Source organism: Molossus molossus, unplaced genomic scaffold, assembly GCF_014108415.1.
Source record: "Molossus molossus isolate mMolMol1 unplaced genomic scaffold, mMolMol1.p scaffold_m16_p_6, whole genome shotgun sequence".
Lineage (NCBI taxonomy): Eukaryota > Metazoa > Chordata > Mammalia > Chiroptera > Molossidae > Molossus > Molossus molossus.
Window position 1 is genome coordinate 26,327,466 of NW_023425399.1, and position 24,836 is coordinate 26,352,301.

At 48.2% G+C, this 24,836-nt stretch overlaps 1 protein-coding gene and 1 non-coding gene across 3 annotated transcripts; both read right to left on the reverse strand.

The window, feature by feature from the left end:
* Positions 1 to 8,365: 8,365 nt before the first annotated feature.
* LOC118619516 lies at positions 8,366 to 8,472 on the reverse strand. The gene has a single exon (XR_004957275.1). It is a non-coding gene; the product is annotated as a U6 spliceosomal RNA (small nuclear RNA).
* Positions 8,473 to 17,253: 8,781 nt separating this feature from the next.
* On the reverse strand, positions 17,254 to 23,421 carry CPXM1 (carboxypeptidase X, M14 family member 1). 2 transcript variants are annotated; one of them, XM_036245065.1, is made up of 14 exons: positions 23,212 to 23,421; positions 21,695 to 21,856; positions 21,424 to 21,533; positions 21,167 to 21,306; positions 20,973 to 21,063; positions 20,206 to 20,356; positions 20,018 to 20,103; positions 19,578 to 19,701; positions 19,299 to 19,495; positions 19,033 to 19,212; positions 18,652 to 18,949; positions 18,361 to 18,500; positions 17,658 to 17,760; positions 17,254 to 17,555 (listed from the first exon to the last, which is right to left on the reverse strand). In XM_036245065.1, exons 1-14 carry the CDS (start codon positions 23,381 to 23,383, stop codon positions 17,314 to 17,316), a joined length of 2,196 nt encoding a protein of 731 aa, XP_036100958.1. In that variant the 5' UTR covers positions 23,384 to 23,421; the 3' UTR covers positions 17,254 to 17,313. The 2 variants fall into 2 exon arrangements, with proteins under 2 accessions (XP_036100958.1, XP_036100959.1); XM_036245066.1 differs by lacking the exons at positions 19,578 to 19,701; positions 20,018 to 20,103.
* Positions 23,422 to 24,836: the final 1,415 nt, after the last annotated feature.

Consider the following 24,836-nt stretch of genomic DNA (forward strand, 5'->3'; position numbering starts at 1 on the left):
GCTCTAAAGATGTAGAAGAGGCTTCCCAGCAGGGTGGTAACAGAAACAAGACCATTTTTATTTTATTCCTGGAGAGAGAAGGAGCCAAGTGTTTAAAGGGGGAAGGAAAAATGCTATAAAGTAGCAGGTCTGCTGCTCCTTGGGGCCCAGCATCCTGGCATCTTGATTCTCCAAAGCCTTTCCTTTCCCATCGCCTGCCAGGCTGGGAATGAAAGCTGCTTCTGATGCCCCCTTGGCTTGCAGGGGCCCCTCAGGCTAGGCTGCGCCGGGCTCCAGGGCTGAGCTGGAGGGAGCTGCTGAGAGAGAGGGGAGGTGGGGATATCTCCCCATGGCAGGGTTGTACAGGGCTGTCTATCTGGCACTGTGGCCAAGGGCCACTCCAGAGCAGGACAGCCATCCTTTGAATCCAGTCCCTGGTGGCCTGTCAGGATGGAGTGTCATCAGGAAAGTCCTCTGGCCTGGGTCTCTGCTTCTGCTGCCTCTCTTGGGGTTCACTCACCTGGGAGCCTGGCTCTCCTCCACACATCCTCCCCCTCCCCACTCACCCACAGCATGAATCTGCCGTCAGGTGAGCAGAGGAGGGTCTGACCACTTTCGGGCTGGCACCAACTCAAGTCCAGCCAGTTTTGGCTTCTGTGGTGAAAGCTGGTTTGTCTGGGCTGCTCCCCAGGCGCTTCTTGGAGCTGGGCCCAGAGGGCCATCTTGCCAAGACAAATTGTGGCTGCTGGGTGGAATGTGGCGGGGTGGCTGCTGAGCAGGCCCCAACCTGGCAGGCCTGTTAATGGTGTCCCCAGGGCAGGTTCCACAGCACAAGGCCCTGTAGGATCAGGCCAGGCCTGGAGCAGGTACCAAGAGACCTCCCGACATCTCTTTGCTCCCCTCCATCTCTTTGCTCCCCTCGAGTGAGGCAGAGACATTCCCTCTTGATCTCACCTGAAAACCAAAAGCCCCTAATCAAGCCTCAAGGTTCACAGAATTCCTCCCAACCCCTTCCCTGGAGTGAGGGGGGGGGGTGCAGCTCAATAGCAGAAGGCCAGGGGGAGGGGATCTCAGGAGGTACATGTGCCTGTGTGGGGGTGGGGGTGGGCTGCCAGAGCAGATGAGCCCCAGCAGGTCCTCTTCCCTCGGCAGTGCAGTGTGAGGGGGCTCCATTGCCATCAGCTCTCCAGTTTCCTCAGCACTGGCCATAATTTCATTCCATTAGGCTGGGTTCCCTGGAAGCAGAGCCTGGAACGGGGATTTGTGTGCATGTGAAAGTGCTCCCTGGGAGAGGGGTGAGAGGCAGGACAGTGTGGCCGGGGAAAGAGCTAAGCAAGAATGTGGTGTCAGCAGGAATGTAGCATGATTCCCTATCCCCCTCCCCCACCCCAGGCTGTGGAGCATGAAGGGCACCACAGCTGGACCTTCGGGGTGGCAAGGAGATGGCTATACCACCCCCCGCTCCAGTCACTGGCTGCAGGCTGCCAGAGTGGGGTGAAGCATGTAACCTCTGGGTCAAGCAGCTCCTACTTGGCCACAACTAGTTCTTGGAGGGAAGTGGGTAGTTGTGAGCTGTTAGCAGCCCACACTCTCCACAGTTAGGGGCTGGGTGCACTGGCTGGCAAGGATGATCTGGGTGGGACACTCTGGGCCTCCAGTGTACCCATCAACCTAATACTTCCAAGAGCAGGGGCTAGGCCTTCTTTTAGGATTACAACTTCTTGGGTGGCAAGGACCTCCCTTCTGTATACTTCAGTCCCATTTATGGGAGTGTCCTGGGCCACTGACATGCAAAGGGCAGGAATTCACCCAGGGAGGTCAGACGAGGCTCAGCAGAACTCTGCAGCAGAGGTGAACAAACAACAAACATAGCCCATGTTACAGTTGACTCAATAGCGGTCATTCATGGAAGGGCATGGGGGGTGTCTACCTTGGCTCTACTGACCTGGGGCTCTCCAGCCATTGCTAAAGATGTCTCTGAAAGCTGACCATCCCTCTTACGCTTGTCCTTTTCCTCCTCCCCAGCCCCACTACACAAGTTGGGCCCTATTTCCCTTCTCCTCTCCCTCCCAGAGCAGGCGACCCTCAGCCAGTTCCCTAGGTAAGGGGAAAGGTGGCAGTCTTGCTGTCCCTCTAGTCTCTTTCCAAGATACCATCTTGGCATCAACCTGCTTCCCTCGGGCCTGCCTTAAGAGCCAATTTCCAAAACAAAACAAAAATACTGAGCCTGCTCTGTTTCTCCCTCTGGGTTTCTGGGACAGCCATCTTAGCTCTACTTTGGGCAATGTGGACATCCTGCCTGACAAGGGGAAGAGCACAGAATGAGAAAAGGGGGGAGGGACGTCCAAGGGGAGGATACAGTGTCCAGAGAGGAAAGAGAGCGGGGCTGCGGGAGGGTCAGCTCTGGGCTGGGGAGCACTCAGCAGGAAGCTGATAGAAGAAGCATCAGGAAAAAATCAAGGATGTGTAGAAAGCACTTTACGCACCAAAACCAAATAAACAAAAGAGCAGCAGAGACGTTCACTTCGGAGAGAATGGAGTAGATGTACATCTCTAGTCCTTCGCTAAGTGTAACTTAAAACCCTGGACATTATATATAAAACAATCATGAAAAAGACTCTGAACGGTGGAGAAAGAAGGCAGATTATGTGGGGACCTCAGTCCTGAGGAAAGACTCAACAGCGAGTTCTCTGGGTTTTCTTTGTGCCGCACATGTCCCAGGTTTGTAACTGTAGAAACCAGAAATTCCGAGCAACAACAACAAAAAGCATCGCCCCCAAACATGCTTTTTCTAGCCAAGGGACCATGAAAGGAGCAACTTGGTAAGACAGAAGCTTTTAGGCAACATGTTTTTGTTTTGTTTTTTATCCTCACCCGAGGACATTTTTCCATATTTTGTTAAGATAGAGTGGGAGGGAGAGAGAGAAAAACATTGATGTGAAAGGGATACATCGAATGGCTGCCACCCGCACAACCCAGGGCCAGGGACAAACCGCAACCCCGCAACCGAGGTACGTGCCCTTAGCAGGAACCGAACCTGGGTCTCTCTGGACCGCAGGCCAACGCTCTAACCCCCGAGCCAAACCAGCCAGGGCTAGACAACATGTTTTTAATCTCTAACCTAACTGTGACCTCACCTACACCCACACCAGCAAAGGCCCAGTGAGGAACCTCAACTTGTACCCTTGCAGACTGCAGTGTGGTACCCCAACACCCCCTCCAGAGCCATGTCCCCACTGGCTGGTAATGAGGTTCCCCCACCCCACCCACATGTTCTCACTGGCTCCTCAGTGAAAACCATGTGAGGAACCTGGATTTCCACCCCACTCAGCAGTAACAAGGTGACTCTTACCCTCCATGCTGGGAGAGTATCACAGGAAGCTGAACAGTCAGGACTTTCACCGCGGCCCAGAGGTGGAAGGCTACCCGAACCTGTGGTGTCAGTGGAGATCACTCTTGGAGCCAGACCTCCCACCTCTGCCCATCAGCAAAAAGGATCCGCCCCCACATGCACCCCCCATCCCTGGTCCCATCAAAGGACCAAATTTCAAGGACTTTTTGGAGTGGACCAAATGTCTCTGTGGACGTTTTGGATAAGACCAAATGTCCTACAAGGAAAAAGACATTTGTAACTTCAAAACTCTAAGAAGCCAGTGGAGTTGGGTCACTATACGGGGTGTGCTCCCCCAATTCTTTCTGCACACAGATTTTAGTAGGTGACAATTTGAAATTAAATTGTGAGCCTGTGGCCTTTATTTCCTCCACACTGCGTTCACAAACTTGGGGGCACTTACCCGGCGACTTCTCTCTCGCTGGCTGAAACCACCTCTGCCTTTCTGTCCATGGATATCAAATAGCTTTTATCCCGAGCATATGCTAATACATATGGTATCTCTGTACAAATTAGAAAAAGATGTCCCTTCCTCCTGTAAAAAAAAAAAAAAAAGTGTTTCTTAACAATAATAAGTAGGACAAACATAGCAAAGCACCTGCTTCCCCCAAAGCCCAGAGCCTGTGTCGCCTGCCATCTACACTGGAGCAGTGTTCCCAGATGGTGAATGTGTTGTTTCCAGAATCCCAGAGGTCCCCAGGCATCGTGCTTTCTTCTTTGAGGTGAGGAATTCAAGATGAAGCAGTTAGTGTCTTACTCTGGAGGAGATAACCTGGCATGCCCTCGATTAATGGACCCCATCAAATTTCATTGAAGTGGTGGTTCCCTAATCTTCACAGGGTTTTTTTCCCAGAGTGCAAGGGTCTTACCAAGGCCTCTGTGTGACAGCCTTGTTGTGCTCATCCTGCCCAATGAGCATGATGGCAGCAATATAAAAGGCCATCATAGTGGTCTGCACAGCGTACAGATGATCCAGATATCTCCAAACTGTATTATTATAGAGACTGGGCAAGTTAAACTTTAAACAAAAAGCAAAACTCTGAACAAATACTTTTGTCCATTCTACATGAAAAAGAACCGTTTCTGATCCTCTTTTCTAATTGAAATGGATTCTAAGGTAGAATTCACCATATTAGCAAACTAAAAAAGAACTATGTAATCATTTCCATAGATGAAGAAGAAGCATTTGACAAAAATCTAACATCCATTCCTACTAAATATTCTCAGTAAATTAGATTTAGAAGGGAACCTTCTAAACATGGTAAAGGGCATCTGTAAAAACCTAATAGCTGGCTCTAAATGAATGTTCTCCTCCTAAAATCAGGAATGAGGCAAGGATGTTCTCATTTGCCATTTCAGTATGGGGTTTCCTGTGCTGCTTTGATCTGCAGATGTATGTCTTTCACCAAATTTAGGGAGTTTTCTGCCATTGTTTCTTAATTTATATTTAATATAATACTGGAAGTCCTAGCAAGTTAAATAAGGCAAGAAAAAGAAATAAGGGGCTTAATATTGTGAAGGAATAAATAAAACTATCCCTATTCACAGATGACATGATCATCCATGGAGAAAATCCTACAGAATCTATTTTTTAAAAAGCTCCTAGAACTGCCTGGCCAGTGTGGCTCAGTGGTTGACCATCAACCCATGCACCAACAGGTCACTGGCTCGATTCCCAGTCAGGGCACATGCCCAGGTTGTGGGCCAAATCCCCTGTGGGGGGCATGCAGGAGGCGGCCAATCAATGTTCTCTCTCATCGATGTTTCTCTCTCTCCAGCTCTCCTTCTTCTCTCTCTAAGAATCAATAAAGAAAAAAAAAAAAAAAAAAGCTCCTAGAACTAATAAGCAAGTCTAGCAAGGTCACAGGATTTGATATCAATACATAAAAATCAATCGCATATCAACATACTAGTCTTGGACAACTGAAAAATAAAATTTTCAAAAATAGAACCTATATTAGTTTGCTAGGGCTGTTGCAGGTGGGGTGGCTAGAACCAAAGAAATTTATTTTCCCACAGTTCTGGCTGTAAAGTTCAAGATCAAGGTGTTTGAAGATGTGGTTTCTCCTGACACATCTCTCCTTGGTTTATTGGTGGACATCTTTTCACTGTGCCCTCAGCCACTTCTCTGTGCATGCACGTCCCTGGTGTCTCTCTTTTTATAAGGACATCAGTCATATTGGATTAGGACCCACCCATCTGACCTTAGGTAACCCTAATTACTTCTTTAAAGCCTCTATCTCCACATAGAGGATATAATCAATAATATTGCAATGACTATGTATGGTATCAAGGGGGTACTGGACTTATTGGGGGGATCACTTTGTAAGTTATATAAATGGCTAACTACCATGCTGTGCACGTGAAATATAATATTGAATGTAAATTATGAATGAAAAAATTTTTTTAAATTCGCCCTGGCCGGTTTGGCTCAGCGGTTAGAGCGTCGGCCTGCGGTCCTGAGAGACCCGGGTTCGGTTCCCGCTAAGGGCATGTACCTCGGTTGCAGTTTGTCCCCGGCCCTGGTCGGTCGTGCGGGTGGCAGCCACTCGATGTGTCCCTTTCACATCGATGTTTCTCTCTCTCTCTCTGTTCCTCTCTCTCCCTCCCACTCTATCTGAACAAAAAATGGAAAAATGTCCTCGGGTGAGGATTAAAAAAAAAAAAAAAAAAAATTTAAGGCTTGCCCTGGCTGGGTTTCTCAGTGGTTAGAGCATCGACCTGCAGACCGAAGAGTCATATGCTCAATTCCTGGTCAAGGGCACGTACCTCGGTTGCAGGTTCAATCCCCGGGTCATTTGGAAGGCAACCAATCGATAAATCTCTCTCACATCGATGTCTCTCTCCTCCCGCCCCACTCTATCTAAAAAAAAAAAATTAAGGGAAAAATGTCCTCTAATGAGGATTTACAAAAAGATGTAAGACTCTCTTCAAATAAAGTAACATTCTGAGGTTCTGGGGATTGGGACTTCAACATATGAATTTGGGGGTGTGTGCAATTTAGTTCATACAGTATCGTTTACAGTAGCATAAAAAGTGAAATACTTAGATATAAATCTCACAAAATATGTACAGGGTCCAGCTAGAAACTACAACATGCTAATGAAAATTATCAAAGAAAAACTAATAAAAGGAAAAACATACTGTGTTCATAAATTGGAAGACATAGTACATTTGAGATGCCAATTCTTCCCCAAAGTGACCTATAAATTTAATGCAACTTCTATCAAAATCCCAGCAGGATTCTTTGTAGATATAAATAAGCTAAATCTAAAATGTACATAGAAGGGTTAAGAACAAACAAACTAGAATACCCAAAATAATTTTGAAAAAAGAGAAACTAAGATGTAGGATTCACACTAGCCACTTTTAGAAGGGTTTTTAATTTTGTTGATTGTGGTAAAATTTACTTTTCTAAGAATTTTTAAGTGTACAGTTCATGACAATAAGTACATTCACAATGTTGTAATACTGGAAGTACTATCTATTTCTAGAACTTTTTTTATCATCCCAAACAGAAATACTGTACCCATTAAATAACTCTCCATTCCCCTCCCCTAGACTCTGATAATCTCTATTCTACTTTCTGTCTATGAATCTACCTAGTTTCAGTATCTCGTATAAGTGTAATGATATGATATTTGTGCTTTTGTGTCTGGATTATTTTACTTAGCAGAATATTTTTTACTAACAAGTTTTGTCTTTATTGGAGCTTATATCAGAATGTTATCCCTTTTCATGGCTGAGTAATATTCTAGTGTATATGTATACTATGTTTTGTTTATTAATTCAGTTTTGTTTTTTTGTTTTGCTAGGTGAGAGCATATTCACTTTTTATTTTTTATTTTTATTTTTTTATGAATTTTTTATTTATTTTTTTGTTACAGATATTTTACCTTTTTACCCAATTGGCACCCCCCACCCCACCCCACCTCCGCCCCGTCCCCGGCTTAGTTGTCCATGTCCGTTGGTCATGCATACATGCATATAAGTTCTGTGATTTATCTCTTCTCACCCCCCACCCCCCCACTCCCTCTTCTGAGGGATGTCAGTCTGTGCCCTACTTCCATGTTTCTGGGTCTACTGTATTCCTCAGACTGTTATGTTCATTATATTCCGTATATAAGTGAGATCATGTGGTATTTGTCTTTTTCTGCTTGGCTTCTTTCACTTAGGATAATACTTTCCAGGTCCCTCCATGTCGTCTCAAAGGATAAGAGATCTTTCTTTCTTACCGCTGCATAGTACTCCATTGTGTATATGTACCACAGCTTTTTTATCCATTCGTCTACTGGTGGACACTTGGGCTGTTTCCAGATCTTAGCTATTGTAAATAGTGCTGCTATGAACATGGGGGTACATATATTCTTCCTGATTGGTGTTTCAGGCTTCTTAGGGTATATTCCCAGCAGTGGGATCACTGGGTCAAATGGAAGTTCAATATTTAATTTTTCGAGGTAGCACCATATTGTTTTCCATAGCGGCTGCACCAGTCTGCATTCCCACCAGCAGTGTATTAGAGTCCCCTTTTCTCCACACCCTCGCCAACACTTGTTGTTTGATGATTTGTTGATGGCGGCCATTCTGACAGGTGTGAGGTGATACCTCATTGTTGTTTTAATTTGCATCTCTCTGATGATTAGTGATGATGAGCATTTCTTCATATGTCATTTGGCCATTTGTATGTCCTGTTTGGAGAGGTGTCTATTCAGCTCCTCTGCCCATTTTTTAATTGGGTTCTTTGTCTGCCTTTTGTTGAGTTGTATGAGCACTCTATGTATATTGGAAATTAACCCCTTATCTGATACATCATTGGCAATGATGTTCTCCCATACAGTGGGTTGCCTTTCCATTTTGATGATTGTTTCTTTTGCTGTGCAGAAGCTTTTTAGTTTGATGTAGTCCCATGTGTTCATTTTCTCCTTTATTTCTGTTGCCTTAGGTGATGTATCAGTGAAAATTCTGCTCCGTATGATGTCCGAAATTTTGTTGCCTAAAAATATGGAACGCTTCACGAATTTGCGTGTCATCCTTGCGCAGGGGCCATGCTAATCTTCTCTGTATCGTTCCAATTTTAGTATATGTGCTGCCGAAGCGAGCACTATTAATTCAGTTTTTGATAGACATGAGTTGTGTCTACCTTTTGGCTATTGTGAATAATGTTTCTATGAACATTGATTGTTATACAAGTTTCTGTTTGAGTTCCTGCTTTAAAATTTGAGGGTATATACCTGGGGGTGAAATTGCTGGGTCATTCGGTAATTCTACATCTAATTTTTTGAGGAACCATTAAAACTCTTTTAACAGCAAATGTAACATTTTACATTCTCATTAGCAATACACAAGGGTTTCCATTTCTCCACATTATTGCCTACACTTCTTATTTTCCATTTTATTGGTAATAGTCATCCTAATGGGTGTGAAATGCTATCTCATTGTGGTTCTGATGTGCATTTAACTAATGACTAATGATGTTGAACATCTTTTCATATACTTATTGGACATTTATATAACTTCTTTAAAGAAATGTGTTCAAGTCCTTTGCCCATTTTTTTTTTCTTGTTAGAGAAAGAGGAAGGAAGAGAGAGAGAGAACTGTCGATGTGAGAGAGAACATTGATCAGCAGCCTCCTGCATGCCTCCCACAGAGAATCAAACTTGAAACCTGGGTATGTGCCTTGACTGGGAATCTAACCAGGACCTCTCCATCATGGGGCAATGCTCAATCCACTGAGCCACACCAGCCAGGCTGCCCTTTTTCTTTTTTAATCCTCACCTGAGGATATATATTTTTTCTATTTATCTTCAGATAGAGTGGGAGGGAGAGAGAGAAACATCTACATGAGAGAGACACCTTGACTGGCTGCTTCCCACATGACACCAACCAGGGCCATGGACAAACCACAACCAAAGTATGTGCCCTTGACCAGAATTGAACCTGAGACTCTTGGTCTGCAGATGGATGCTCTACCGCTGAGCAAAACTGGCCAGGGCTGCCCATTTATAATTGGTTTATTTTGTTGTCAAATATAGGTATTTTTATATTTTTTGGATACTTAAATTTCTTTTTTTAAATTTATCTTTGTTGTTGAATGTATTACAGATGTTCCTCATATTTCCCCTACTGAACCCCTCCTCCCCACTCCCACCCCCCTCCTGCCTTTCCCTACACTGTTGTCTGTCTCCATTGGTTATGCATATATACATATAAGTTCTTTGGTTTATTCCCAACCACCAACCCCCCTTCCCTTTGAGGTTTATCAGTCTAACAACCAATTTGTACTTCTTAATCCCTTCACCCATTCCCCCAACTCCCCTCCCATCTGGCAACCAACAAAATGTTCTCTGTATCTAAAAGAATGCTTGTGTTCTGCCTGTTTATTTTGTTTGTAGATTGAATTGTCGATAGATATGTATTCATTGCCATTTTGTTTGTTCATATTTTTTATCTTTTTCTTCAAAAAGACCCTTCAACATTTCATATAATAATGGTTTGGTGGTGATGAACTCCTTTAACTTTTTCTTGTCTGGGAAAGTCTTTATATGGCCATTGATTCTAAATGACGGCTTTGCAGGATAGAGTAATCTTGGTTGTAAGTTCTTGTTTTTATCACCCTGAATATTTCTTGCCACTCCCTTCTGGCCTGCAAAGTTTCTTTTGAGAAATCAGCTGACAGCCTTATAGAAACTACCTTGTAGGTAACTAACTGCTTTTCTCTTGCTGCTTTTAAGATTCTCTCTTTGTCTTGAACCTTTCACATTTTGATGATGATGTGTCTTGGTGTGGGCCTCTTGGTGTTCATCTTGTTTGAGACTCTCTGTGCTTCCTGGACTTGTATGTCTGTTTCCTTCGCCAAGTTAGGGAAGTTTTCTGCCATTATTGTTTAAAATAGGTTTTCGATTTCTTGTTCTCTCTCTTCTCCTTCTGGCACCCCGAAGATGTGAATGTTGGTACACTTGAAGTTGACTCAGAGGCTCCTTACACTCTCCTCATTTTCTTGATTTTTTTTCTTTTTGCTGTTCTGATTGGGTGTTTTTTGCTTCCTTGTATTCCAAATTGATGGTTTGCTTCTTGGCTTTACCTACTCTACTATTGAGTCTGTGTAAATTATTCTTTATTTCAGTTAGTGCCTCCTTCATTTCTGACTATGCATTCTTTATTTCTGACTGATCCTTTTGTATGCTCTTGAGGCCCTCACTAAGTTCACTGAGGTTCTCACTAAGTTCATTGAGCATCCTTACAAGCAGTGTTTTGAACTCTGCATCTGTTAGGTTACTTATCTCCATTTTGCTTAGTTCTTTTCCTGTAGTTTTGTTCTGTTCTTTCATTTGGGACCTGTTTCTTTGTCTCCTCATTTTGGCTGTCTCCCTGTGTTTGTTTCTATGTATTACTTAACAAGAGGTATGGAGCTATCTGAGACCAGATGCTGCTTGTTTGAAAGAATTTAGGATAACCTGAAGCAGGATCCAAGACAGGCCAATCCTATGGTAAAGCAACTGGCAACAGATTGGGTGGGCCTGAAAGTTGGGTGGGGCAGGGCCTCAGGGAATCACCAGGGCGGAGCAACCAGTGTGAGCCAGGTTGCTGGAGTCCCAGATATGGTGGCTGTCTGCCGCCCTTAGGGAAGGGCTCACCAAAGGAACAAAGGCCTCTGATAGCATGTTTTTCCAGGAGAAAGCCGCCTCTCCAGCCCTTGCTCCAATGCCAAACAACTCAGTTCTTCCCCATATGTCTCTGGTGCCTTTTAAGCTGCCTTTCCCACGCTGATGCCTGGAGGGTGTGAGTCTGAGTAAGTCCGTGCACGGGCCCTTTAAGAGGAGCTGCCTGGGGCTCAGCTGCCTCAGCCTCTCTCAGCCTCAGTTCCCGATGGTTTTTCCAGCCAGAAGTTTTGGGGACTTCTCTTCCTGGCACTGGAACCCTGAGCTGGGCACCTGGTGTGGGATGGGGACCCCTCAGTCCTCAGGGAGGACCTTCCCAGCAGAGGTGTCCTTCTAATTTTTCCTGCCACACGTGGGTGTGGGACCAGCCCCTCCGCCTCCGCCCCTCCTACCAGTCTCCGTGTGGCTGCTGCTTTAATTCCGTAGTTGTAGGACTTCCATTCAGCTTGATTTCAGGTGGTTTCGAATGACGGTTGTTTTGTAGTTTAGTTGTAACTTTGTTGTGGTTGTGGGAGGACGCAATACTGCGGTTACCTATGCCGCCATCTTCACCGGAAGTCCTGGATACTTAAATTTCTGTAAATATTTTCTCCCATTCTGTGTATTGTCTTTTCACTCTCTTGCAGTATTCTATGATGCACATAAGTTTTTAATTTTGATGAAGTCTAAGTTACCTACTTTTTCTTTTGTTGCCTATGCTTTTGGTGTTATATCCAAGAAATCATCAAAAATCCAATGTCATGCCTGGACGGTGTGGCCCAGTGGATAGAGCTAGGGTCCCATGGACTGAGAGGTCCTGGTTGGATTCCTGGTAAGGGCGCATGCTGGGTTTCGGGTTCCATCCCCAGTAGGTGGCGTGCAGGAGACAGCCAAGTGATGTTTCTCTCTCACATGGATGTTTCTATCTCTCCCTTCCCCTCTCTCTAAAAAATCAATAAAAACATATAAAAAACAACAATGTCATAAAGATTTTTCTGTTTTCTTTTAGGAATTTTATAGTTTTACCCCTTAAGCTTAGATTTTTTAGCCATTTTTTTAGTTAATTTTTGTATTAGGGTCCAATTTCATTCTTTTGCATGTTCATTCTAACCAATTTTTAGATGTGCCATAAAGCTACAGTCGTCAAGATAGTGTGGTACTGGTAAAAGGATAGACATATACCAATGCAACAGACTACAAATTCCAGGAATAGACCCACATGAATGGCATTCTAATGGAGAAAGCATAGTTTTTCAACAAAAGGTGCTGGAAAAACCAGACCTTTGTATGAAATAAAATAAACCTTGACTTACAACTCACACGTATAAACCTAATTCAAAGGGATTATAAATCTACTTGTAATATGTAAAACTGTAAAATTCTCAGATGAAAACATAGGGGAAATCTTCATGATTTTTGATTAATCAAAGAGTTCTCAAATAGAACACCAAAAAATATTATCTACAAAAGAAAAATATGGTAAATTGAACTTGAAACATTGAAAACTTTTGCTTTGCAAAGAACACTATTAAGAGAATACAAAGACAAGCCACCAATTAGGAGAAAATATTTGCAAGTCACATATCAAATAAAGGATTTGTATCCAACTCTCAAAACTCAAAAATAAGAAAACAAACTACCCTTTTTTTTTTTTTAATGGACGAAGCTCTGTTTTGTCCCAATACATGACCTGTCACTTCTCTCTCTTTTTGTTGTCAGGGTTCTCTCTGTCTTTGGCTTTTGACAATTTAATTCTATGTCTAGATATAGATTTCTTTGAGTTTATCCTGCTGAGTTCATTGAGCTAATGCAAAAATACAGGAACAGACAAGTGATTCGTGCTTGCCTAGAGTTGGTCTGGGAGGAGAGTCTGAATACAACAGGCCAGCATAAGGGAGTTCTTTTTTTTTTTTTTAATTGATTTATTTTTGTTACAGATGTTTCTCCTTCCCCCCCCCCTGATTCCCCCCTCTCCCCCCTCCCTTATCTGTCCCCAGCTTTGTTGTCCATGTCCATTGTTCATGCATACATGCATATGAATTCTGTGGTTTTTCTCCCCCTCTTCTGAGGATTGTCAGTCTGTACCCCACTTCCACGTCTCTGGGACTACCCCATTCCTCAGACTGTTATGTTCATTATATTCCACAAATAAGTGAGATCGTGTGATATTTGTCTTTCTCTGCTTGGCTTGTTTCGCTTAGGATAATACTCTCCAGGTCCCTCCATGTCATCTCAAAGGATAAGAGATCTTTCTTTCTTACAGCTGCATAGTACTCCATCGTGTATATGTACCACTGCTTTTTTATCCATTCGTCAACTGATGGACATTTGGGCTGTTTCCAGATCTTAGCTATTGTAAATAGTGCTGCTATGAACATGGGAGTACATATATTCTTTCTGATTGGTGTTTCAGGCTTCTTAGGGCATATTCCTGGAAGTGGGATCACTGGGTCAAATGGCAGTTCAATTTTTAATTTTTGAGGTAACACCATATTGTTTTCCATAGTGGCTGCACCAGTCTGCATTCCCACCAGCAGTGTACTAGAGTCCCCACAAGGAAATTCTTTAAGTCTGTCTGTGGTGGTGGTTACAAGAATCTATACATATAACTCACTGAAGTGTATATCCAAAAACTGGATTTTGCCCTGGCTGGTATGGCTCAGCAGTAAGAGCATCCCTCACGGACCAAAGAGTCTGGGTTTGATTCTGGCCAAGGGCACGTAACTCGGTTGCGGTTCATCCCCAGCCCTCGTTGGGGTCGAGTGGGTGGCAACCAATCAATGTGTCTCTCTCACGTCAATGTTCCTCTCTCTCTCTCTTCCTCTCTCTCTCCCTCCAGCTCTATCTGAAGATTAATGTAAAAATATCCTCAGGTGAGGATAAAAACAAGCATACTGGATTTTATTATATGCAAATTTTAAATAAATGAAAATGAACACTTTTTATAAATTGATTTGAGAGACAGGAAGCAAGAGAGAGAAACATCGATTTGTCATTCCACTTATTTATGTACTCATTGGTTGATTCTTGTATGTGCCCTGACCAGGGACCAAACATGTAACCTTGGTGTATCAGGACAATGCTCTAACCAACTGAGCTACCATACCAGGGCTGAAAATGAATGCTTTTTAAGTACATAAAATGTTCAGACAATGTTCAACATATATTTTTAAATGAACATCAATGTACTCCCATCAGATAAAGGAAAAGTATATTGCTAACACCCCAGAACCCCCAGGTCCTCTCCCTGATTGTTGTCCCATGGCTCCCCCAGAATCAATCACTATCCTGAACTTTATCATAATCATGTTCTTGATTTCCTTTATTATTTTATCATTCATACATTCATTAACAATATAAATCAATTTTCCTTTTGTGTTTTGCTTATTTCACTCAAAATTGTTTTTGTGAGTCACCCATGTGTGTGTATAGTGATTATTTTCATTCCTGTATACAATTCTATTACATTGATGACCATATTTTATTCCACATTCTACTGTTGATGGACATTTGAGCTGACTCTAATTTGAGTCTATCACAAATAAGGCTGCTATAAGCAGTTGTATATATGTATCTTTTTTGCATACGTGTAAGAGCTTCCCTATAGTATCCATTGTACACAGGGCATCTGTGTCTTCAGTGTTACTAGACATACTGAAGTGTTCTTCATCTTGTCATAAATGGCAAGTGGAATGCAAAGGCAAATGCCGCTAATGACACATGGTACAGACGGTTATTTGGAATTCATTGGAGGGAACTTACAGGCAAAATGTTGGGAGAATGCATGTATTGTCCCAGTCTCTTTATCCAAAAGGTGGGTTGCTAAGCCAGGCAGGGCTGATCTCACTGTTAAAAGAGCTCCGGGACGCCCTGGCTGGTTTGGCTCAGCAGTTAGGGTGTCAGCCCATGAACCAAAGACTCAAGGGTTGGATTCCGGTCAAGGGCACGTACCTTGGTTGCAGTTCAGTCCTGGCCCTGGTCAGGGTCATGCAGAAGGTGACCAACTGATGTGTCTCTCTCAAATAGATGTCTCTCTCTCTCTTTTTCTCTCTCTCTCTCTCTCCCCCTCCCACTCTGACTAATGATAAATGGAAAAAGTTTTCTCGTAAGGGTTAAAAAAAGAGCTGCAGGAGGAGGGCCCCATTCTCATTCTACTTTACATATTTATGAGGAAAGTAGGAAGGATCTGGGAACCTCTTGGCAACTATGTAAGAGAGGGAGCTTGCTGGCCAGGGAAATGTCTTGCTAGAAATGGAGGAAATCCAGAGCTTGGACATCAGCTGGGGGAGTTCACAAGCCATTTCGGTTATGCTGAATTAGCGGATTCTAGGCTACCCAAGGGACAAACCTGGGTGTGTTCAGTTATATTGTTATATAATGATGTCCTTTTCTGTCTCTGGTAATTGTCTTTGCCCTGAAGTCAACTTTATCTGATATTAAGCTAGTCATCCCTGCTTTCCTTATTGTTTGCATGATATTTTTGTCATTCTCTTCCTTTCAAGGTGCCTATATCTTTATATTTTAAGTGATTTTATTGCAATTATAGTCAGGCCATGTCTTTTAGTTCACTCTGCCAATAAGTGGTACACTTACGTGCATTTTCATTATGTACATTAAACTCTGATTAATAAAAACAAAAAATTTTTTTTAATCCTCGCCCAACAATATTCTTTTATTTATCTTCAGATAGAGTGGGAGGGAGGGAGAACGAAACATCGATGTGAGAGGGACATATCGACTGGTTGCCTCCTGCAGGGCCCGGACCAGGCCGGGGACAACATGCAACAAACCGCAACCGAGGTACATGCCCTTGACCGGAATCAAACCCGCGACTCTGGTCCGCAGGCCAACGCTCTAACCTCTGAGCCAAACTGGCCAGGGCCAAATTTTTTAAAAATTGATGTTGTATAAGAGGAGTTGGAGGTGGGAAGAAAAAGAGCAGGCAGGTGGGAGCTGTGACATTTAATCCTTGTGGTGGTCTGAGATAGAAAATATGAGGGGCAGAGACAGAAACAGTACAACAGCCCATCACTAGGCAGATGACAAAAGGCTACATGGCTTTCTTTGCACCACGTTACCTGTTAGTATTTGCCCCGTTCCTGCCCCTGTAAGCCCTCTTCTGAATTGCACTGGGACAGAGAGCCTGGAAACTACATTTTGTGGGCTTCCTTACAAGCTACACTCATTATATTTTGCCAGTGGACTTCATTGGAGATTAGAAAGTGGGAGGAAGAAATTATTCTGCTTCTGGATCTAGCCATGGCAAGTGACCACAGTGACCATAGGTGGCCCAGGTCATTGTGGGCTCAAATACCAACATCAGCAAAATACAGGCTTATAACACCTGACCACATGTGTTCTCAGCTTCCTGAATTCTAGGTAAAATTCCCTTCTCCCTCCCTTTTTCATCTGATTCTTCCAACACCTGGATATCCAATTTCCAGCATCACATTTCCCTCTGCTTTAAATACCTAAAGTGGGTTGTTTTCCTGGCAAAACACAGGCTGACACGTAACTTCTCCCTCAGTCTGAAAGAAACTAATTGAATCCTGCCATTTTTACCAACACTTTCCAAAAGTGGCTGATGAAGGAAAGTCAAATGCTCAGCTATTCTATCTTTGGTTGTCTCCTTCTTGGGGAATATCCCTCTCCGTACCCCCACACTTTGCCCACCTCCCACCTAAACTCCTAGAACCATCACCTTTATCGCATCCTTGGCTGTTCAAGTCCCCATGGATCTGCAGCGCTGTATTTCACATGTATGGCATGCCCCTGTCTGTGCCCCACAGCAACTGGCCTCTGCCTCAGCACCCCTCACACTATACTGAACTGTCCCCTCTCTTGACTGGGAGCCCCAGCTTGTGTGGGCACTGTTTGTCCTTGACTCCTTGCATACTTGGCACTGAGTTGCTTCCAGAATGTTCAACAGCACTGTATGGCGCCAGCTGCAGAAATTGATGAGTTGCTCTACCAAGCCCTAAGTTAAAAAAGAAGAGTTGCTCTACCAAGCCCTAAGTTAAAAAAGAACTCAGGTGGGGTCCTCTCTCCACACTATTTTTCCAGAAGTCAACCGATGCAAGTATGCAAGTATGTGCAGAATCGGATCGGGGAGGAGGAGGAGCTGAGGCCCGACCCAGGGAGAGGGTCTGGGACAGAGTTCACAGGAAGATTGGCTGAGGTGCCAAGTAGCTTTAATGACCCGAGCACCTCTTCCCCCACTTTACCCCTCCCCTCACTTAGTCCCCCTCCTTCAGTTCAGGACAGGTCCAGCCTGCCCAAGGCTCTGGGGCTCTCCAGCCAGAGGTGTTAATCCTTCTGTCCCCTCAGCCGCTCCAGCCGCCTCCGGAGGTCTGGGGGCACCTTAGCCCCGGCTGCCAGCAGCTCTCGCAGTCTCTGTTTGGGAGTCTTGGTGAGGTGGAAATTGCAGGGGACAGGGCCCTCTTCAAAGGTGACCCGGCAGCTCCGTGTCACTGAGTGGTAACCTTCAGCACTGGCAGTCACCATATAGTCTCCGGGGGTCAGCAGGCGCCAGTAATCCCCACCCCACGCTGAGAAGAGTGAAGAGAAGATCAGGACCCAATGATCCTCAGCAGTCTGACCCAGCCTGAAGCCCTCCCACACCTCCACCGACCCCTCCCGGCCACACAAACCCGTTGTCACATCATGGTTAAGCCCGTCCACAGCAATGACAGCATCAGCAATCCCGAGCTCCGTGTCCTTGTCCCGCACAACTCCCGCAATGCCCATGCGCACCTGTGAGGGGAAAGGTTATCAGACCCTTTCCTTCTGCATGAGACTGTGATCTTCCGTTCTTTTTCTGGCTCTGTTCCCCTACAAACTTAATGAAGCTGGTACGTCTACTGTGTAACAAAACCCTGGTCAAAATATCTTCTGTTGATAAACTGCATCAGGACTGGGAGAACTAGAAATACCTGGTAGGAAGAATTATTTTAGGCAGTTGCCAAGCTCAGGGACCCTTGTTATGGGCTTGTCGTTTTGGAACCCTTGGAAGCTATATTTACAGAGTTGTCACAAGGGACATGAGTTCCTGTGGAATATGAAATGTCTACACCACAGTACCTCCTGCACTTGCTTAAGGTGAGTCTTTTCTAAGAACAGCTTAAACTGCTTCGGGGTCTGCTCCTACGGGCTATCAGAGTCTGAGCCACCCTGTTGGCAAACTGTGCTTCCTGTCCTACAGCCCTTCTGGTCAATTGGATGGCCAGTGGCATCTTGTGAGTCAGCATGCTCAGTGGAACCTCAGATGACCCCATCCATGGTGGGAGCTGCAACCTGAATGGAGAGCAGGCCCATCAGGAGTGGCGGGCTGGCTGGGGGGGATTTGAGTCCGACCTGTTCCAGGTAGGTGAGGAGGGCCTCTTTGTTGTTCTCCCACTCCTGGGGCAGCTCGGTCTCGTGAGGGAACTTGTCACAGGACAGTTCCACAGTGATCTCAAAGCAGTTGGTGTGCAGGTAGCTGAAGTCATTCATGCCTAGGGGAACCACAGACACTGGAGCCCAAGGGGGCAGGATGGGAGCCCGCCCTTCTGGTACCCTCCTCTGGGAGACACTCCCTGGCCGGAAGTGACTCTGGTGCTATATGTGACAGCGGATTCTTATTGGGGCAGGGTTATGGGCACATACTCCCAGGGACTGTGTGCCAGTCAGCCCCGTTGATGATGTTGCCATATAAGGAGAAGTCCTGGTTGTGGCAGGGTCGGCGATCTGGGTCCTGCATGGCCCAGTTAGTGCCAGCATAGACGGTGCTAAGCCAGCGAAACACGGCGTCATCCGGGGTGGGTGTGAGCTCGCGGGCAGCCCACGGGGTCCGAGTCATGTCGAATGGGTAGGACACCACAAGCTCACCCCCGTGGAGGTTGGCGCTCAGCACGAAGGGGATTCGCTCCATCCACTCAATCACTGCCCGAGTTTCAGGAGCCACCTGGACAGGGGCAGGTCAGGATAGGTGGGAGTCAGAGACAAGGGCCCCCAGGGTGGCCCTCCACCCCCCCCCAAAATACTCACAGTGGCATTAGGCAGGGTATAGTAAGTGGGCAGTGGCAGGTGGTGGTTGGGGACAGTGTCAGGAATCAACCCATCATCCTCTGCTTCCCACAGTGGTGTGTTGAGGTCAGCAAAATTATGGTTAAGGTCAATGCCCTGCTGGTTCCAGCGGCCCTCTGCCCAGCCCACCAGCTCCGAACCCTGTCGGGAAAGGGACTTGGTCAGCCAACCAGACTCCAGGGGCCAGGGGAGAAGCAGCAGGGTGGCCCTCACGCCAGGTGGCTTACCCGGCGGAAGGCAGTCTCATAGCCATCAGGGTTCATGGAAGGCAGCAGATGAATGCGTGTCTCTGTGAGCAGCCGAGTCACCCGTGGGTCCCCTCGCAGGAACTCACGGCACAGGAACTGCATCAGAAGCAGGAGCAACTCCCGACCCAGGGCCTCATTTCCGTGCATGCCGGCCACATACCGCACCTCAGGCTCTCCTGGGAACACACAGGGGCTCACATCTGGCTCACGCCCACAGCTCTCCCCTGCGCCTGCCCCTCCCACCCCGCCTGCCAGTACCCAGCTCATGCTCCCCAGGATTGTCCGACATTTCCATCACATACAGCTTCAGACCCTGGTAGCTCTTCCCGATGCTGTAGACGCGGGTGATGTTGGGGCATTGCTCATTCACCTCCTTCATCAGCTGGGTGGGGCGGGGGCGGGGTCAGTGCCCATGTGACCATGGAAGGTCTTACAAAAGCCAGTGGTGGCCCACACAGATGGGGACACCATGGCACAGCCCAGGCAAGGAGCAGCAGCAGAAGTGAAGAAAGGCTCAGACAGGAAAGTGCCATAACAAGGGACACTGGGGCAGAGTTTAGGGGTCAATAGGAAAGAAGGGTGAGGCAGCGAAGGTGGGAGAGGGGGCAGGAGGGCAGTCATAGCAGGCTATGCTCTGGTGAGAAGGGGACCTGAGATAGGCAGCTTCTCCCTCTTGGGTCATAGGGGTTATGTCTGACCTTCCTCATGGCCTTATAATTATGATGCCGGAAATCCAGGTCGGAGGATGCCAGTGCAAGGGTCTCAGGGAACAGACTGCTAGGATCTGGGGAGGGGTGTGTTCATGGTAACGGATGAGTTCACGGTAAAGGGTGAGTTCACAGTGAAGGATGCACCCTGCCCACCCAGCTCTTGCCCAACTGCCCACCTGAGACTGGGCAGGCCAGGATCTCTGCCCGGAGGCAAGATGCTCCGCCCTGGAGCCAGGTCTGGGGCAGCAGGCGAATGAAGCGGGCCACCTGGGGCTCAGGCAAGACGTTCAGCACTGGTGTCTCTGGGTCCGAATTGGCAGGAAATACCTGGGGGTGTCAAGTCCTTTGATGGGGCTTCTCAAACCCCAGCAACCTGGCCCAGGACCCAGGAAGGGTTCTCAGGCCTCCAAACTCCCCATCAAACCCACCCTGGTGGACTTGGCTGAAAAGTTGTACTTGGCATTGAACATGGACCCTGGCCCACAGCTCCTGCCAAAGGGCAGCCCTTGGCAGCCATGCTTTCTGGCTGGCTCACAGCTCATTAGACAAATATGGCCACATGACTCAGGAGCAGCCGATCCTAAAACCAGCCAGGACCCCACACTGTAGCCTGGTGCATAAAATGAGATGGGGAGGTGAGAAGTGATTCAAGGACCAGAGACCCATTGCCACAGGGGACTTCCATCAGGAAGCCATGGCATGAAGTGGTACCCACCCCATGGAACAAGTATTTGGGGAGAATGCAGGCATGTTCCAAAGCAGCCTGGCTCCCAAGGCTGCCTTCTTGGCACCACCCATCCTGACAACAACCCCTTTCACCTGGAATGCCCAGTGGGCATCTGTTCCTTGTCCCCAGAGGAGCCCCAGGCCAGCCCAGCACCCTAAATGGGCTGGGTAGCCAACTCCCAGCATAGAGGGCCCAAGCCAACATGGTACTACGCACCGCGTCCATCCCACTGCTGCGGTTCCTACTCCCCCACCAGGTCCGACTGTCATTGCTGAACTGGACCTTATATGAGGTGACCCAGTCATACCTGGCAGGAGATGTGGGAAGAGATCACTGGTGGCCCTCAGGACTCCCCCCCAGCCCTCCTGAATCTGCCCATGAATTCCTGGCCTGGGGCTAGCCTGCCTCACCTCCAGATAGAGTTCCTGCCCTGGGTGATAATGCCCGAGAAGCGGATGGGGTGCCTAGCATCCACCTGAAGCCACGGCTCAGCGTCCTGCTCCTCAGCACACCAGGCTCCATCATATAGATCACCATCTTCCAGGCCTGACTGTGGGCACAGAACACGGTGATCAGGCCCAGGTGGGCAGTGTAGGGTGGACCAGAATTAGTGGAGGACAGGAAAGAAGGTCCTAGGGGTTGCCTTGCTCTGAGCCAGAGTGCTGACCTGGATGTTGAGCCGTCCTCGGTGTGGTCCAAGACCAAGGGACTGGCTGCTGGATGCCTCAAGCTGGTTATCTGAAACTCGCAGGGACTCCAGGCCCAAAGGTGGACAGCCTGGAGGCAGGGACAGAGCAGTGACATCGGACAAGAGAGAGATGGTCAAGGCAAGTGGGAAGCTGAGTCTAAGCTGGCCCAGCTGGGGGCATACCTATGTTCTCAAGGTCGAGTTACTCTGGGGGCTGCAAATCTGGGCAGGGCCCCTGGAGGGGCAGTACCTGGTTCTTTCTTCTGAGGAAGGTCAAGGGTCCCTGCAGAGCTAGTGTTCACCGGAGGCCTGGCAGTCACCAGGAGACTGGGGCTAGTGAGCTTCTTTCGCTTCTTTATAATGACCCTTTTCTTCTTGATGATACGAATCCGGACATGCTGTTGTGAGGTGTCTGTGGCCCAGGGTGGCACAGCATCAGGGAAGGAAGAATGGCATGAAACTCCAGATACAGAGGTCTGTCATCCCAAGAAGGCCTGCAAGCCCACAGCAGGCCCCGCCACGAGTATCTAAGGACCTGAACATGGACTTAAAGACCTGCAGAGTCTGATCCAAACCTGCCTCTCAGCCACTTCCTTGGCTCCTTCTCCTTCCTGATGTGACTACAATGCTTAGCCAGCCTCCTCGGACCCCTCCAGTGGAGAGCTACACCCAGCCACTAGGAACTACTTGGTTGCTCCAAAGAGCTGAGTTTGGTTCTTTACCTTGCACTGGCTGTCCCCTCCCCATCATACCACCCACCACCACCTCTGATTTTATTGCCTAATTCCCATTCTCTCTTCACATCTCAGGAGCCCTTCACACCTTCAAGGAGCCCTCCTTAGCTCCAGACTCAGTCTCCAAAAGCCTGCGCCACCTCCATCATTGCATCTGCCCTCTGCGCTGAGATAGCCTATCCTCAAGTCCAGTCTGCCTGGATGCTCAGGCCCCCAGGGCTAGGCCTGTGTCCTGCTCACCCATCAGCACAGGGCCTAGCACAGGGCAGGCCCCACCTAAGTTCCATAGGTACCTCCGGGGCACACTGAACATTTTCATGTCTGGTGCCCCTGTGCCTTTGTACATGCAGTTTCCTTCTTGGCTGCCCTCCTCTTCAGCAAGCCCCGCTTCAGATGGTCATCCTTTGTGAGCAAGGACCCAATGTCCACTTGCCTCCTCTGAGAAGCCTTCCTTGACTGCCATCCCCTTTGCCTTTCTTCTCTATGCACCCACATTTGGGAGTCAGGCAGCCTGCCTCTGCTCCTGCCAACAATGCCCCATTCCTCCAGACATCCTTCCCTTTCTCTTGTTCCTTCCTTCTAGGCCCTGCCCTCAAACTCTCCTACACCTACAGTCTTGCTCTGAACCTTTCCTGTCAGTGCCTTTGTCTACCCCTCTCTCTCCCCTCCTCCTGACTCTGGTCTCAGTCTCCTCATCTATGAACCGGAAGGTTTGGGGCTGCAAGAGGCAGCATCCCACTGGCTCCCGTCCCAGGACTGCTGACTGGCCTGGAACTGGGGCTGCTGAGTCAGCATCCACTGCACCGGTCAGAATGTGTGTGTGTGAGTGTGTGTGTGAGTGTGAGTGTGTGTGTGTGTGTGTGTGTGTGTGTGTGTGTTGGGGAAGGGTCACCACACCGGGCACCGGGCAGAATGTGTGTGTGTGTGTGTGTGTGTGTGTGTTGGGGAAGGGTCACCACACCGGGTACAGGGGTGTGGGGACAACCGACCTGCGGGAGTCCTGTGGGAGCATGGGTCCTGCGGGAGAGCTCACCGTTATTCTTCCTCGCGGGCGGCTGTGCCGGGCTGCTAGGCAGGGCTGAGGTAGAGTTCGGGGCCTTGGTGGTCGCTGGAGGTGCAAGGCCCGGCACGGAGTTGCTGGGCGCCCCCAGACCCTGGCCGACGGCGGGCGCGAAGGTGGCCAAGGCGAGAAGGAGACCCCACATGGCGAAGTCTAGAGGTGCGGAGGCTCTGGGCAGCGGCGGTCGGTGGGTTCGCCTTTTCCTGCCACCAGCTCCGGAGCCCCCCGCCCCTTCCTGCTGCTGCCACACGCCCCCTGAAGCCTCAGGCCCGCCCACAGCCCGCTCACTGGCCCGGGACCCCAAGAGGAGGGCAGGGGAGGGCGGAGCGGAGGGAGCGGGGCGGACCCCCGACGGGCAGCCGGACGTCTCCACACTCCGACCGCGCCCCTCCCTCTCAGGGCTCCCTGGTGAGCTGCCCGTCACCGTTGCAAAGCCCCTCGGCAGCCCCGGTCTCACTGGGAGGTGTCTGTCCCGCAGTGGGCACCCACTTTGTGCCATGCACCATTCCAGGAGCTTCACGCGTGGCCTCTCAATCCAACCTCATTTCACAAACTGATAAACTGATCAAAGCGGCTGCTGACTTAGCCAAGGTAGCAAAGCTGAGAACTTTGGGGGAGGAAACTACAACCTAAGAGGGAAATCCATCTAGAGGCAGAAGCCGCCTGCCAAGCCGGTTGGGACTTAGGGCGGAAAGAAGAGTGAGGGGAAACTGAGCCGGGGTTGGGGAGATGGGAGGAAGGCTGGCCCTCGAGGAATCCTCCTGATGGACAGCCCAAGGGGCCGAGCGGAGGCTGCGTCCCAGCACCACCAACCCCCCACCCCCGGCTCCGCCTCCCCTCTCGTTTTTCCCTCCCTTCCCCTCCTCCTTTGCTTACCCGCTGCCACGTTCTGGTGTTATGTAACCCAAGGAGAGGAGCCCCAGCGATACCCAGTGGGCTGGGGCCGGAGGTGGATGGGCTGAGGCTTGTTGGGTGTCCCGCCCTCCCCTTCCTCACAGCCCCTGCCTCATTCTCCTCCCAGAGCCCGCAGCCCTGGGTCTCTGTCCGGGGAATACCCCCATCCTTGGATTCCGGAGCGCAGGAACCTGCTCATTCCCCCTCAAAGACCCTTTGACTCTCCCCTGCTCCGGTCGCCTTCCCAGGTGGAAGGAAATGCGTCCACTGTGCGCCTCTGGCCGATGCTTTGCCTTTGCAAAGATCCCGCAGAGAGATACTGCCATCCCCACGTGAGAAGTGATGCTCAGAGGTGGCTAGGAATCTTCTAGAGGACGCAGAGCCCTGATCAATTTTTTTTTTTTTTTTGCAGGATCACTATCTATATAAAAAATTTGAATCACCCAAAGCCAGTGTCTCAGCACCATCCTGATGGCCCTAACTCGGTGTGTCTTTGTAACTGAGAACACCACCAGCCCAGACAACTTCATAAATACGAGTCCTGGAGCTCCTCGGGCATCTGGTCCACCCCAGGCACACTGGGTAGAGGGACCTGTTGTGGGTAGCGAGAATGGCACCAGGTGTTAGACCAGTGGGGTCAGATCAGACCTGGGTTCAGCAACCTCCCTACTTGAGTCTGGCTAGGAAAGAATTCAGAGCCAAGA

Excerpts from the sequence above, each read along its gene's own strand:
- CPXM1 (XM_036245065.1), bottom strand. The coding sequence starts at position 23,383 with ATGTGGGGTCTCCTTCTCGCCTTGGCCACCTTCGCGCCCGCCGTCGGC. Across the intron at positions 21,307-21,423 it reads GAGGACGGCTCAACATCCAG|TCAGGCCTGGAAGATGGTGA; the intron begins GTCAGCACTCTG and ends CTGTGCCCACAG. Across the intron at positions 17,556-17,657 it reads TAACCATGATGTGACAACGG|CGTGGGGTGGGGATTACTGG; the intron begins GTTTGTGTGGCC and ends CACTCTTCTCAG.